Raw genomic sequence first — 13,007 nt, forward strand, 5'->3', positions numbered from 1 at the left:
GTTCCCACCTTGAGTAACTGGCACACAGCTTAGAATTGACATTCATTCACAGTTCAAATTTAAAAGCTTGTTCATCCCACTGAGCAGAACATAAGAGGAGAAAGCGGTGAAAGTTCCGCCCCTGATGGAATAGACCGGTTAGTAGACAGCTAAATGAGGTCAAAGGAGGAACCGACATTCTGGAAGTTTTTTTTCATTTCATGGGGGATTTCATCACTGCTGCAGCACTCTGCTGCAGACGCCTTGTGTTGCGTCCACTGGATTCGTTCCACCAGTGCATTCATTAAACATGCTCCAACTGAACCGTATGTTGTTTTATTTGCTTTATGTTTGTGCTGGTTCTGTGATGCTTTTGTGACATAAAACACGTGTTCTAGGAGTACATTTACAGCATGCCGCAATTCTAAAATACAGCATCTGTGCGATTTATTTCACGTTAGAGCCAGAGGAACATGTTGTGTAAGTCATTGTATGCGAGGATTGGACAAAAGAAACCCCTTACAATACAGTGAAATAGTCCCAAAACAGATGTCATGTCTGCAAAGTTTTGAGGAAGTGTTTGATTCTCGCAGCTGGTGTATGAATAACAAAATCAAAATATGTAATCTGTGAGAGAAAGAAAGGCTAAAGAAAATATGCTACTTTCTATTTCTTGCACAGCTATTGTATTGTATTGTACATTATTTGGTGCACTCTCTGTGTGTTGCAGCAAAACTAACTAACTATATTAAAGATTTGGGAGTCCTACCAGCAGAGCTGCTGCGTGGCAGGACAGGCAGCGGGTCTGAGGCTCCTTCCACTCTGGGGGTGAAGCCGGGCACCACAGCCGTGGCGGTGCTGATTTCTCGCAGCAGGCTGCTGACCCCCTGAGTCGACTCTTTCCACAGGCTGCCGATGCCCTGCGTGGATTCCTTGAGGAGGTGGGACACCGAGGAGCCTCCTCGCGTCACCCCGCCGTTCAGGTCACTGTTGTCTACGTTGATGGCAAACAGGATGGAGTTCAGACCTGAACAGCGTAGCATGAAAAGAGAGAGAGAGAGAGAGAGAGAGGGGGAAATGTAATTTATGACAGATCTGTGTAATAAAATCATACAAAGCTTTTGAACTTCTGCATCTGCAGTGCTTTGTAAGCTTTTCTGGGCGCGCACAGCCAGAGAGGGCAACCTAAGATGAACTCAGGCTTTCTGCCTGTGTATGAGCAGAGAGGAAAGGCTCTGGCGTGAGATCAGTGGTTTATATTCTTAATATTTTAGAGTTTGTGCTCATCAATAGTTCAACAGTAAGAGCACAGACATTACCACTAATAGGGTTAGGACATCAATTCCCACCAAATCTAGTCATGACAAACAAGTAAAGTGCAGCGTCAGTTAATTTGCTGCTTTTACAGCAGCTCCATTTATGTGAAGCATGTTTAAATTTCAATGAGATTAAAAGCAAGCTGTAATGCTCATTAAACCCCAGAAGATAACATCTTTGGATATATAAAACATGGGGACACAACTTTGCTGTTTTTATATCCTTACCACTAATTACTAACTAAAATATAGCCTTGCCTGAGGGTGGCACAAGAAGATATATCAAAAGGGTATTCCCTCTGTACGTCGGCCATTTAGGACGACTCAAACTCAAATTGTCAGACTCGGCTGTATGTTGTCAGACTTAGCTCTACTTTGATCATGTTATATTAACCTGCGAAATGTTAACATGTTAAATACCAACTGTGAAAAAAATGTATGCAAAAATGACCATGATATCATGTTATGTTTTTGCTAATGCCGACATGTGTAGGCTTGCCAACATGTTGACTGGTGGCATGTAGCATACAGGTCGTATGCATGTTGGGTATGCTATATAGCATGACATGCAACATTAACATGGTAACTGGTGTACACTTCCCTTTGAGTGGCATTTCAAACTACAGTAATGTTTACCGTGCCGCTAGCATTTGACAAACCCACCACCCTGCCACAGTCTGGTGTGTACTAGGTTTATCCTGCAACTATCTGCAACATTAAAACACAAACTCACCTGCAGCCATGGTGGGGAGCATACTTGCTCTCTCTTCATCAAGAATAAAAGCCCAGTCTTCATAGAAAGTCCTAGAAAACCGAGAGGTGAAGTAACATCTCTTATCAAGACAAAGAAAGAAAACAAACCTGCACAGCTGAGGAAATACCAGCTCTGGAGGTGAATAGATTCTGGAGTGGCAGTTTAACGTACGCAAAGAGCATGCATGCAAGATCACACTGATATGAAAACGTTTAAAAACATTTTGTCATATGAAATTGCTAATATCTTTATTATTGAGATCGCTGAACTACAGTGAAAGTGAAAAAGGACACACACACACACACACACACACACACACACACACAACTAACCCCAGGCGTGGGCGGTCAGCCAGCAGTGTGTGCAGGTAGCGCTCCAGCGAGTGCTCGTTGAGGGCGCAGCGCAGCCAGGCACGGCCTCGGCCCAGCTCGGAGGAGATGTGACGTAGGGAGTAGAACCGCTGGAGCTCGTGGCGGTTCAGATGCTCCTTCACATAGAACCAGAAAGTCAACTCTGGTGAGGGGATAAAAATGGAGAGGAAGAGGAAAGACAGACAAAGAAGGAGAGAATCAGTTCCATCTCATTTGTGGGGAAAAAAAATAAAAATAAAATAAAAAATAAAAAATAAATGTTCTTGAGTTACACAAGAGGTTCAAAAGGCCAGGGAAGCAGTGGCAAAAACACTCCTAGAGTCCTGATTCGGCACATTCATTAACAAATATCCACACCTCCTTACACACAGCTCCATCCTGACCTATCTGTTACCTCTCCATGTTTTGCAAAAAGAAAAAAAGATAAAAGGACAATCATTTGGGTCTGTGTCAATGTAAAGTTTTTCGTAATTAATAGGAATGAGTGTTATGCTACTGTTTTGCATATGATTAGTATATAACCCCAGAACAATGTGTTAAACTTATTGTTGCTATTTCTGGCTTTGACAGAGGGCTTGGCTTCATTAGGGAGCTCCAAATCCAAGAGTTCAGCCACAATCCTTTCTTCTAATTGACTGTGAAATACAGGAAAATGTCAGATATGCTAATGGTAATGACGTGGTAGCCATTACAGAAGTCCTGCATTTCTCCTCCATCTGGAATTAATAGCCACGAGGTTGTTAAATATGACACAGTAGAAACAATTCAGTATAATGTGAAACTAATGTCCCTAAGGTCTTTATAAGCCTGGATGGCTGCAAATAAAACTGAATCTCAAAGCTTTTTATACTGTTCATTTCCGCATGGAGACACAGTGTTTCTTATTCAGTGGGTACATGCAAAGGTGGAGTAGGAGTAACTCAAATAATTTGATAAACCAGAAATTATTGTGGTCTAGTCTTTCATCTCTTTCAAAAATATGTCCACACATTGTGAGTCAACTATAGTCTCGCTTTGCCAGACCAGCCTCCACCTCTGCGGAGGAGGATCTGGTTAGTCCACATAACATTCCGGGATGGGAGAAAAACTTTCTCTGGTTAATTGGCATTTCTTTAAACCAATCACAATCGTCATGAGCGGTGCTAAAATCCACATGCAAAATAGCCTCGGGAAGGAACTTGTACGTTCAAAAGTTGTTTTAGTCGTGCGAGAGAAAACTCAGATTGGACAGATAGTCTAGCTCAGGGATCTTCAACGTTTTTTAAGCCAAGGACCCCCTAACTGAAAGAGCAATGGAACAGGGACCCCCTGCTACATAGTAAATGAAGTTGCATATTAAACTGGGCCTACAATAACATGTAGGGCAGCCTAAAGCCTTCATACCTTTGTTTGCATAGGCTATTAAAATAATTGTTGGCATGATTTTATAAATCATGTTTTAATGTTAAACATACATGTGGCACAGTGAATCCTTAAAATTAACTGTATCTGTGGATGGCTACCTTAGTGACTACCTTGTCTAAAAGGTAAGTATGCCTATTATCAGTTGGGATTCATATTTGCTAATAAAATGTTGGATACATGTTTTTAATTTTTGAAAAAAAACTTAATAATTTGGAGGCCCCCCTGCATTGACTCTGAGGACCCCCTAGGGGTCCCAGACCCCCTGTTGAAGACCCCTGGTCTAGCTAGCTGTCTCAATTTACCTTGCAGAGATCTGAGGAGCAGTTAACCATAGTCCTTATAAATCCACCGGAGTTTAAAATTCCAACACAAAGAAAGCAGAAGGAAATGGACATCGGCGAAAAGACATGTATCCAGAGGAATTTCCTGCCACACCAGAGCAATCCTGGAAGTGGAACGTCGAGGATATAGACTAAGTCAACTATGATAACTGAACACAATAAGTTGCAACTAAGTAAATGAAAGAGAAAAGAGAATAGTTAGCAAGCAAGCAAAGAAGCAAAAGTAAAACATTTGGCTAAAAGTAAAATGAGTGGATAAATGGTCCACAGTACTGGATAATTGGTTAACATAAATAGCTAAAAGTAATATAGTTGGCACAGTCAAAACACAGTAGCTAGCTAAAAGTAAAGGATAAGCTGTTATAGACCGCTAAAAGAAATGGTCAAAAGTAATTGTAATAGATTAAACCGATACTTAGCTAATGGACAGATGATTAAAAAAGCTAATACTTATGGATTAATAGTTAAAATTGTTGACTAAAAGTAATGGATAAATGGTTGAAATTGTTAGCTAAAGGTAATGGATAAATGGTTGAAACAGTTAGCTAAAAGTAATGTATAAACGGATGAAATAGTTAGCTAAAAATAATGGATAAATGATTGAAATAGTTAGCTAAAAGTAATGGATAAACGGATGAAATAGCTAAAAGTAATGGATAAACGGATGAAATAGTTGAATAAAGATAATGGATAAACGGTTGCAACAGTTAGCTAAAAGTAATGGATAAACAGATGGAATAGTTAGCTAAAAGTAATGAATAAACGGTTGAAACTTCATGTGGTAGTAATACAAATGCAAACTTAACCAAACCCACCTAAACATTTACAGTTCAATTGTATGAAAATATTATTGTAAGCTCCACTATTATACCAACTTTATATCATTAGAAGTTAAATAATATCCAGTTTAGAATCAATTCAAATTCACAGTTGTTTAACATGATGGGTGGTGTCGATGAAGGGGTGCTAGACCTCATCTAGACAAAAAAGGGTTGGGAACCACTGCAGTAGAGCACAAATCTCAGCAGCAACAAATAAAAACATGAGACTCATTTAGTGGGATGAAGACAATAAGAAGCTCCTTTCTTTGAAAACATTTCAAATAAATGTCAAATGGGAGGGTGGTTGTAATTGAACGATTGAAATATTTAAACCAAGTTGTTTTTTTATGGCTGCACTACTACATCAACTGGAAATATCCCAGATGTCTTCCACATTTTTGTGCCAGCTATAATTTCATCTCCCCGTAGTTCAGCATGCCATAGGCTGTTTGGCATCTTTGAGATCTTGACTGGAATTTAAAACAAACGTCTGAGGGTTTGAACAATGCTTGAGCACACAGCATGCATTTATAATGACACTTTTTTAGGAGCGCAAAGAAACAGCAGGTGTGCTGCCCACCACAGACTGAGACAGAGAGACGGAGGTTTAAAGACTGACAGATAAGGACAACGGAGAGAGTGACATTTTGAACTGTATCTGTAGTCTAACCATCTGGTCTCACAGCCAGGTTGTGTGCGTTTGTGCATGTGCTTATCCTGCAGCTCGGAGCTTCCCACTGACACATCTGTGTCCTCCAACCCTCCATGACTTCCAAAATAACAAGCTACGTCACCTTAGCAAGGTTAGCACTCAGTTCTGCTTTTTCCAAAGTAAATGCTGTAGGTTGAAGTTAAGTTGCCACCTTGATTTCCAACTTTAGACATGAGTTTAACCGACACCATGCAGCCAGCTAATTACCGTACCTCCTTCAGTCTTGGTGCTGAAGCCTGCAGCCTGCTTGAGAGCAGCGGCGGTGAGAGCCAGACCTCGGCTCTTCCTCAGGCCATGCTGCAACACCGCTTCAAACTGGGCACACAGACAGATCACCCTGCAGAGACAAAGACATGTTATTGGAGTATGTGCACCCCATGAGTGTTTTTATGCCTCTTGAATTTATGGGTGCACTTTAAACTCTGCTAGAAGTACCATCATTTATAGTTTCAGATAAAAAAAGATGAAAGACCACCATTAAACTCAAGTTTTCTGAATATTATTCTATCCTACAATCATTTTAAACGCCAATAACAAGGCAGAAAACTGTACTACTAAAAACTGTAGCTACAACCTCAAAATAAGAATCTGAGCAGCACAGGATATGACATTTTGATCAAATATTTCTCACAGACAGCATTGAACTCTGTCGAAAAAAGGTTGGTACATCATCTTTCATACATAACCCATTTTTCCTTTTTTTGAACATCATAAAAACTTTCTTATTGCATAGATATGACGGGAAATATTGTAAAGCTCTCCAAACGTGCTGAAATCCCTGAGATGCTCCTTCAAATATCCCTCTGAGTTGAGAGCAGTATAGCCATACCAACCAAAAAAGAAGGTTATTTTATTCATTGTAGTGAAGAAATCCATCCTCAAGCTGGGCATGTGCCAGATTGCTGTACAGAAGAGGCTAAATGTATCAGCCTACAGCATCAAGTGCCCTTGAACTATACAAGCAAACCAAACTGCCTCTTGGGGGCTGAATAAAACTAAATTATATAACTAAAGAATTTCTTGGTAACGGGCAGCTTCTCTTACCTGCTGTCTGAGTCTGTGGCAATCTCCTTTCTTCCTCCAAAGCGGATTTGGCACTGGAAATATGAGTGTGTATAATGGTCAATGAAAGATATTAACATAGTATAGTACAAACCCCAATTCCAATGAAGTTGGGACGTTGTGTAAAACGTAAATAAAAACAGAATTCAATGATTTTGCAAATCCTTTTCAACCTATATTCAATTGAATACACTACAAAGACAAAGTATTTCATGTTCAAACTGATAAACTTAATTGTTTTTTTTGCAAATATTCACTCATTTTGAATTTGATGCCTGCAACCCGTTCCAAAAAAAGCTAGGACATGTTTACCACTGTTACATCACCTTTCCTTTTAACAACACTCAATAAGCGTTTGGGAAGGTGAGGACACAAGACGACAGCGTTTCTGGGTGTGGTTGATATATGGCTTTCGCTTTGCACGGTAGAGTTTTAACTTGCACTTGCACTAGCTGTAGCGGTAAACTGTGTTAACTGACCATGGTTTTCCGAAGTGTTCCTGAGCCCATGTGGTAATATCCTTTAAATTTATATATTATATATATTATAATGATGTCGGTTTTTAATGCAGTGCCGTCTGAGGGATCGAAGGTCACGGGCATTCAATGTTGGTTTTCGGCCTTGCCGCTTACTTGCAGAGATTTCTCCAGATTCTCTGAATCTTTTGATGATAATATGGACTGTAGACGATGAAATCCCTAAATTCCTTGCAATTGTATGTTGAGAAACGTTGTTCTTAAACTGTTGGACTATTTGCTCACGCAGTTGTTCACAAAGTGGTGAACCTCGTCCCATCCTTGCTTGTGAACGACCAACCTGTTCACCTGTGGAATGTTCAGGTGTTGTTGTTTTTTTGGGGACGTGTTGCAAGCCTCAAGTTCAAAATGAGTGAATATTTGCAAAAATTTATTAGTTTGAACATTACATATCTTGCCTTTGTAGTGTATTCAATTGAATATAGGTTAAAAAGGATGAGCAAATCATTGTATTCTGTTTTTATTTACATTTTACACAACGTCCTAACTTCATTGGAATTGGAGCTTGTATAATATGATACAGTATGAAATAGTGAGGGAAATGAGACATAGTATAAGGTGCAGTAGTATACTATAGAATAACATAATATAGTATAGCACAACAATATAATGTAATGTTAATAATGTAACATAAGAATAACAATATCAATATATATGCATATATAATATACAATATAATATGGTATAATATAAAATGGTATAATACAGTATATAACAAGAGTGTATCAACAGTAAGACAGTGTTCCGCGTGGACCAGACATTGTGGAGAAATGGCTCTGTGTTTGATGTTATAGCCCGTGGTTCACACTGCTGCTCTACAGTCTGATAGCAGCAGGTACAAAGGAGGATCTGAGGCGCTCAGTTTTTCACCTGGGTGGGTAGATCCAGTGGCTGAATGAGCTGCCCATCTGCCACAGCTCATCATGGAGGGGATGGGATGAGATGCCTAGGATGGCTTTAATTCTGTCCTTCATTCCCCTTCCCCTTACTCCAGACTGTCTAGTTTCAGTCCAACCACAGAGCTGGCCTTCCTCACCAGCTTGTTCAGTCTGCAGGCCTCACTAGTCTTGATGTTACCAGTCCAGCACAGCACAGCAAAGAACAGTGCGCTGGCTGGCTACTAGGGACTGATAAAACATCTTCAGGAGCCTGTTGTACACACTGAAGGATCCGAGCCTCCTCAGGAAGAACAGTCTGCTCTGTCCCTTTCCTTGAGGTGCGCTGGTGTTGATAGTCACAACCTCAGAGGTATAGCCATCCACTCTGACGGCTACGGTATATAATAGCCCAGACTAACCCCAATACTATACATGCAGTCCCCACTTTCTTTTTGCCTCTATGTATGGGAAAGGACATCACATCAAACCCCATCTAACAGTGTTATGTTTCCTTGCTCAATGGCAAAAACTAAAATCTTGCACTCTTAGAAACCACTCATATTCTACTCGTTATTGTTTGCCTTATATTTTTATCACCAGATAATGTTGTAGTTTTCTGTTCCTGTTTCAATTACCCACCACTCACCATGGCTCTATGTATATCTTTACTGTTATTATCTGTATTTATATTTTTCCATTCAGAGTACTTACTTTTTCAATATTATTTATATTATGGTCACACTTCAATATCATTTATATTATTGTTAATTACTTTTGCTATGTTATTTAATTACATATTATTTAATCTAATTTCACGTCAATTACTTACTTACATTACAAAAATGTTCGTACTATGACCACCACACTTTACAATACTTTTTATATAATGCCACTTTACATTCATTCAGTACTTTTTGCCTGTTTGTTTGGTTGTTTGTTGGTTTGTTTTTATTGTGGAAAAACTGCTGCTGTAACAAGTGCACATGTGGGATGAATAAAGTATTATCTAATATTATATATACACTCAACATATTTGCATTTAATTCAATAGAAGATCAACTTGCAAAAGTTGTAAATGATGCTCAGTTTTGCTTCCTCTAGTTTGTTTTGGTGCACACAGTGAATAAAGGAACTAATATGTATTCTGACACCACAAATCAATTGTAAATGATTTCCCAACACCTCACATGTTTAAGGTGAGGGGATTTGTTTTCACCATGCAAAAGCCCTGGCAGATTTTGGAATAAAGTGTGGTACTATGATCTCGACCGTAAAGAACGTACAGATAACAGGTGACTCACCTGTTTGACAGCATCCAACAGTCTCTCCAGGAGGTGCTGTCTCTTGGTATCACTCTGCTGAGTGCCTGCAAAAGGTGAGCAGACAGGAAATTACCCAAATTTTGTTTGATGATGGATTAAGAAAATAAATGACCAGTCACTGAATTCATACCTTTGTAAATGATGCATGTTTTAAGAGGAGAGGAAGGAAAAGAACTGCTGGCGAAAGTCATGGCCATCACAGTCAGTATAGAAAACAGTTTGTTTATAAAGTTTTACACAATCTTCTACAAGCTGCCAACCCACTGGACCAGCTCTGGGCCAAGTGCTTTGGCAGTTGCAGAGTGATGGAAACTGGAGCAGTCCCTTTCCGCCACCCACATGTTTAGGAGGGACCCACGTTAGAAACTTGTCATCACCACACTTCTAGAACCTCAAGGCTAGTCTCAAGATAACTGCCTCTCATGTTAACTTGCCACTTCAAAACCAAACTATCAAGTGTTTTTCCAGGTTGTCACAGTGAACCCTAACAGCATGTGGTTATGTGGTGGTGAAGTTAGTCATGCATTGGACAGATTCACATTCACATTCAAGAGCGTTCATACAGTGTTGAATTGCTTTCATTTTCTTTCTTTTATTAATAAATCGCTACGGTTTGACAGACCAGAAAGGTCATTTGCTGTTTATTAACATTGGGGAAGTAGCTGCGGTGCCGTTAACAAGTCAGTATAAATCCCAAACTTAATGTCTTAGCACGGAGGGAAACTAACAACTTACTAAATCTGCTCTTGCGTGAGTGATATGTTTTTTGTGGGAGAGCGACATGCAAAAGGCAATGAGACAACAAAACTCACCGTTCATTCTGACAGCCAGACCCCGGTAGTAGTGACATCCAAGCTAAAACGGTTTACCGCCGATATGATGTGCTTTTAATCATAAAGAGCACAGGCTAGCGTTGCACCGGGGCCATGCTGCCTCTGTAGCCGAGCTGGACCCACTCAACCGCGGCGTGAGAGCTGATGCTCACACGGTGAACAGAGAGGCCTGCCGGGGAGCCGCTGGGGCTGTAAGTCTACCACAGTCTGACATGTAAGAGTTGTATAAAGCCTGGTGAGCAGATAAACTGTATTAAGTGCAAGCCGAATTGTAGTTTCAGAGCCATGAAAGGACCCGTCTAAAATGTGGAGGTCCGTTTAGGAGAAGAATGAAGTGTTTCAGTAAGGAGCCTGTGGCACTGCGAGCAAAGGAAACGGACTGACTGAGCAGTGTTAACGTCACATGACAAAACACACAGCTGTCATATGACAGGAGAGTCCTCGTGGGAGTTGTAGTCTTTTTGTAAGTGTTGTGGAACTACAAAAGTTAACTTTCACACTTTTACATACTTTTACGAGATTTAAAAAAAAGCTTTTATGGGTATTCTGTGTTGAGATGGTGCAAATACTTTTTATAACTACATGTCCTATATATTGCCTTGTCATCGGGTGGGGTACACCAGCCTGAACTACTACATGGTCAGGAGCCAGCATCACAATGTCTAATATATTTCATAACATAATACATCACCACATAGGGACACACAAGGGGGTCCTGGTATATTCTCTGTTGTAAGGGGTCCTTGGCTGGAAAACATTAAGAACCTCTGGTCTAATGGACATCCCACAGTATAACTGTATATCCAATAACATAATCTTTTCTAAGTCCTTGTCGAAGAATTTTCCATCACATATCAGTTCCTTTCTGGGAAATTATAAGAAACCATTGGACCCAAAAAGAAGTGTTTAAGTTGTCACTCATCTGTAATATACATCACTATAAGTAAATATCTACTGTATATAGCAGAACACAAAGATACAGAAGAATTTTGATAAATGCATTATAGTATTTAAGATGACATTTAAGATGCTAACTATTCTGATAACATATTTTCTCACCAAATGAAGGTTGGGCCTCGCAGCAGCAGCAGCATCATGTGTCCCACCCATAGACTGTTAGAGTCAGTGGTCCCACCACGATTTCACAGACTAGAACGGAATGATGTCACAACTAGACAAAAGCAGGAAAAGCAACAGAAATTGTTGTAGTGTTGAAAAACAAGTGTTGAAAAAAATATGTACTCAAAAAAGCAGCTGATGTTATCTTGCTTTAAACCATTTCAACGTTAATGAAATGAAAAATGATTTGAAAGCCTTTTAAGTGCATATTACTGCTCATTTATAGTTCATTTAAGGATGTGCAACACAACCCGCTGATCAGTTCTGATCTGATTGGACTCAGTTATCTTTTGCAAGAAAATAAATGAGATAAACAGCACCAAGGGCATATAAATCAATGAATGTGTTCACCATTCAGAGCTTGTTTTGAAATGGCCGGAGCAACGGATGTAAATGCGTCAACACAGGAGGGGGCAGCAGTTGGTACAGGGGACGTAACCAGTGGCACCAGTGGGAACAGCAGGAACAGCCTGATAGGCAGGTGATGATGATCGTCATCGCAATTAGCACACAGTACCATGATGTGAATGTTTAAAGTGCTCATATTATGCTCATTTTCAGGTTCATAATTGTATTTAGAGGTTGTACCAGAATAGGTTTACATGGTTTAATTTCACAAAAAAAAAAACATATTGTTGTTGTACTGCACATTGCTGCAGCTCCTCTTTTCACCCCGTGTGTTGAGCTCTCTGTTTTAGCTTCAGAGTGAGACATCTCACTTCTATTCCATCTTTGCTGGGAGTCGCACATGCACAGTAGCTAGGTAAGGACTACTAGCCAGTCAGAAGCAGAGTATGAGGGCGTGCCACGCTAGCAGCTAGGCGAGCATTATAACGTGTGTTACAAAGTGACGCACGTTTGTCTCTGAAGTAAAGGCTGGACTACAACAGAGCTGTTTGGAGCAGTTTGTGAACAGTGTTTTCTGTTGGAGATGGTAAGTCCCTTTGGGGTGGACTTTGGGCTTTTTCACTTTGTAAATCTATTACATGCACAAAAAAAGATATATAACACAATAAAGGAAAGGGGAAAGGCCAAAAAGCATAATATGAGCACTTTAAGCAAATACTATCAGTACCTTTGCTGAATGAAACCCACAAACACAGCTCTGTGTTCCTCCTGAGATATCTGCCCTCTGTGCTGGAGCGCTCAAACAAGATATCAAACAAGGCAAATCCAACTGAAGTACCAAATTCATATGCATTAGGGCAGAAAGTATGTTAAAGTATGTTATAACTTGACATAAAAGAACAGTTTTACCTTCTGATCATGCCCTTTCTTCTGTCTTGGAGCTAGCCTGTTCCCAGCTTCAGATGTTCAAATTCCTGTGGCAGCAAACCTTAGCCTGCACTGTGAAAAGAAAGAACCCAATTTTCTATATTATTGTTTTACCAGGTGCATTATTTTATGATGATAATATTGGATTTGCAGGTTTAAAGCATTACAAGAAAATTAACATGCCAAAGGAAAACAGAAATTACTGTTACTGACCTGTTATGTAAACATGTAATGTGAAGAAAAAACCCTGACATTTCAATATATTTAGAATATCTGCTTTGGGA

At 39.9% G+C, this 13,007-nt stretch overlaps 1 protein-coding gene across 2 annotated transcripts in view; it reads right to left on the reverse strand.

Moving 5' to 3' along the window:
* snx29 (sorting nexin 29) overlaps positions 1-10,716 on the reverse strand; it is a 183,218-nt gene extending 172,502 nt beyond the window's left edge. For both annotated transcript variants that reach the window (XM_078280045.1, XM_078280046.1), the window contains exons 1-7: positions 10,309-10,716; positions 9,476-9,540; positions 6,743-6,795; positions 5,911-6,035; positions 2,382-2,562; positions 2,029-2,099; positions 749-1,006 (exon numbers count right to left, since the gene is read on the reverse strand). In XM_078280045.1, the coding sequence (XP_078136171.1) occupies positions 749-1,006; positions 2,029-2,099; positions 2,382-2,562; positions 5,911-6,035; positions 6,743-6,795; positions 9,476-9,540; positions 10,309-10,315 (760 nt within the window). In that variant the 5' untranslated portion in view covers positions 10,316-10,716. The remainder of the gene's footprint in view (positions 1-748; positions 1,007-2,028; positions 2,100-2,381; positions 2,563-5,910; positions 6,036-6,742; positions 6,796-9,475; positions 9,541-10,308) is intronic.
* Positions 10,717-13,007: the final 2,291 nt, after the last annotated feature.

Source organism: Sander vitreus, chromosome 21 (genome assembly GCF_031162955.1).
Source record: "Sander vitreus isolate 19-12246 chromosome 21, sanVit1, whole genome shotgun sequence".
Classification (NCBI taxonomy): Eukaryota; Metazoa; Chordata; class Actinopteri; order Perciformes; family Percidae; genus Sander; species Sander vitreus.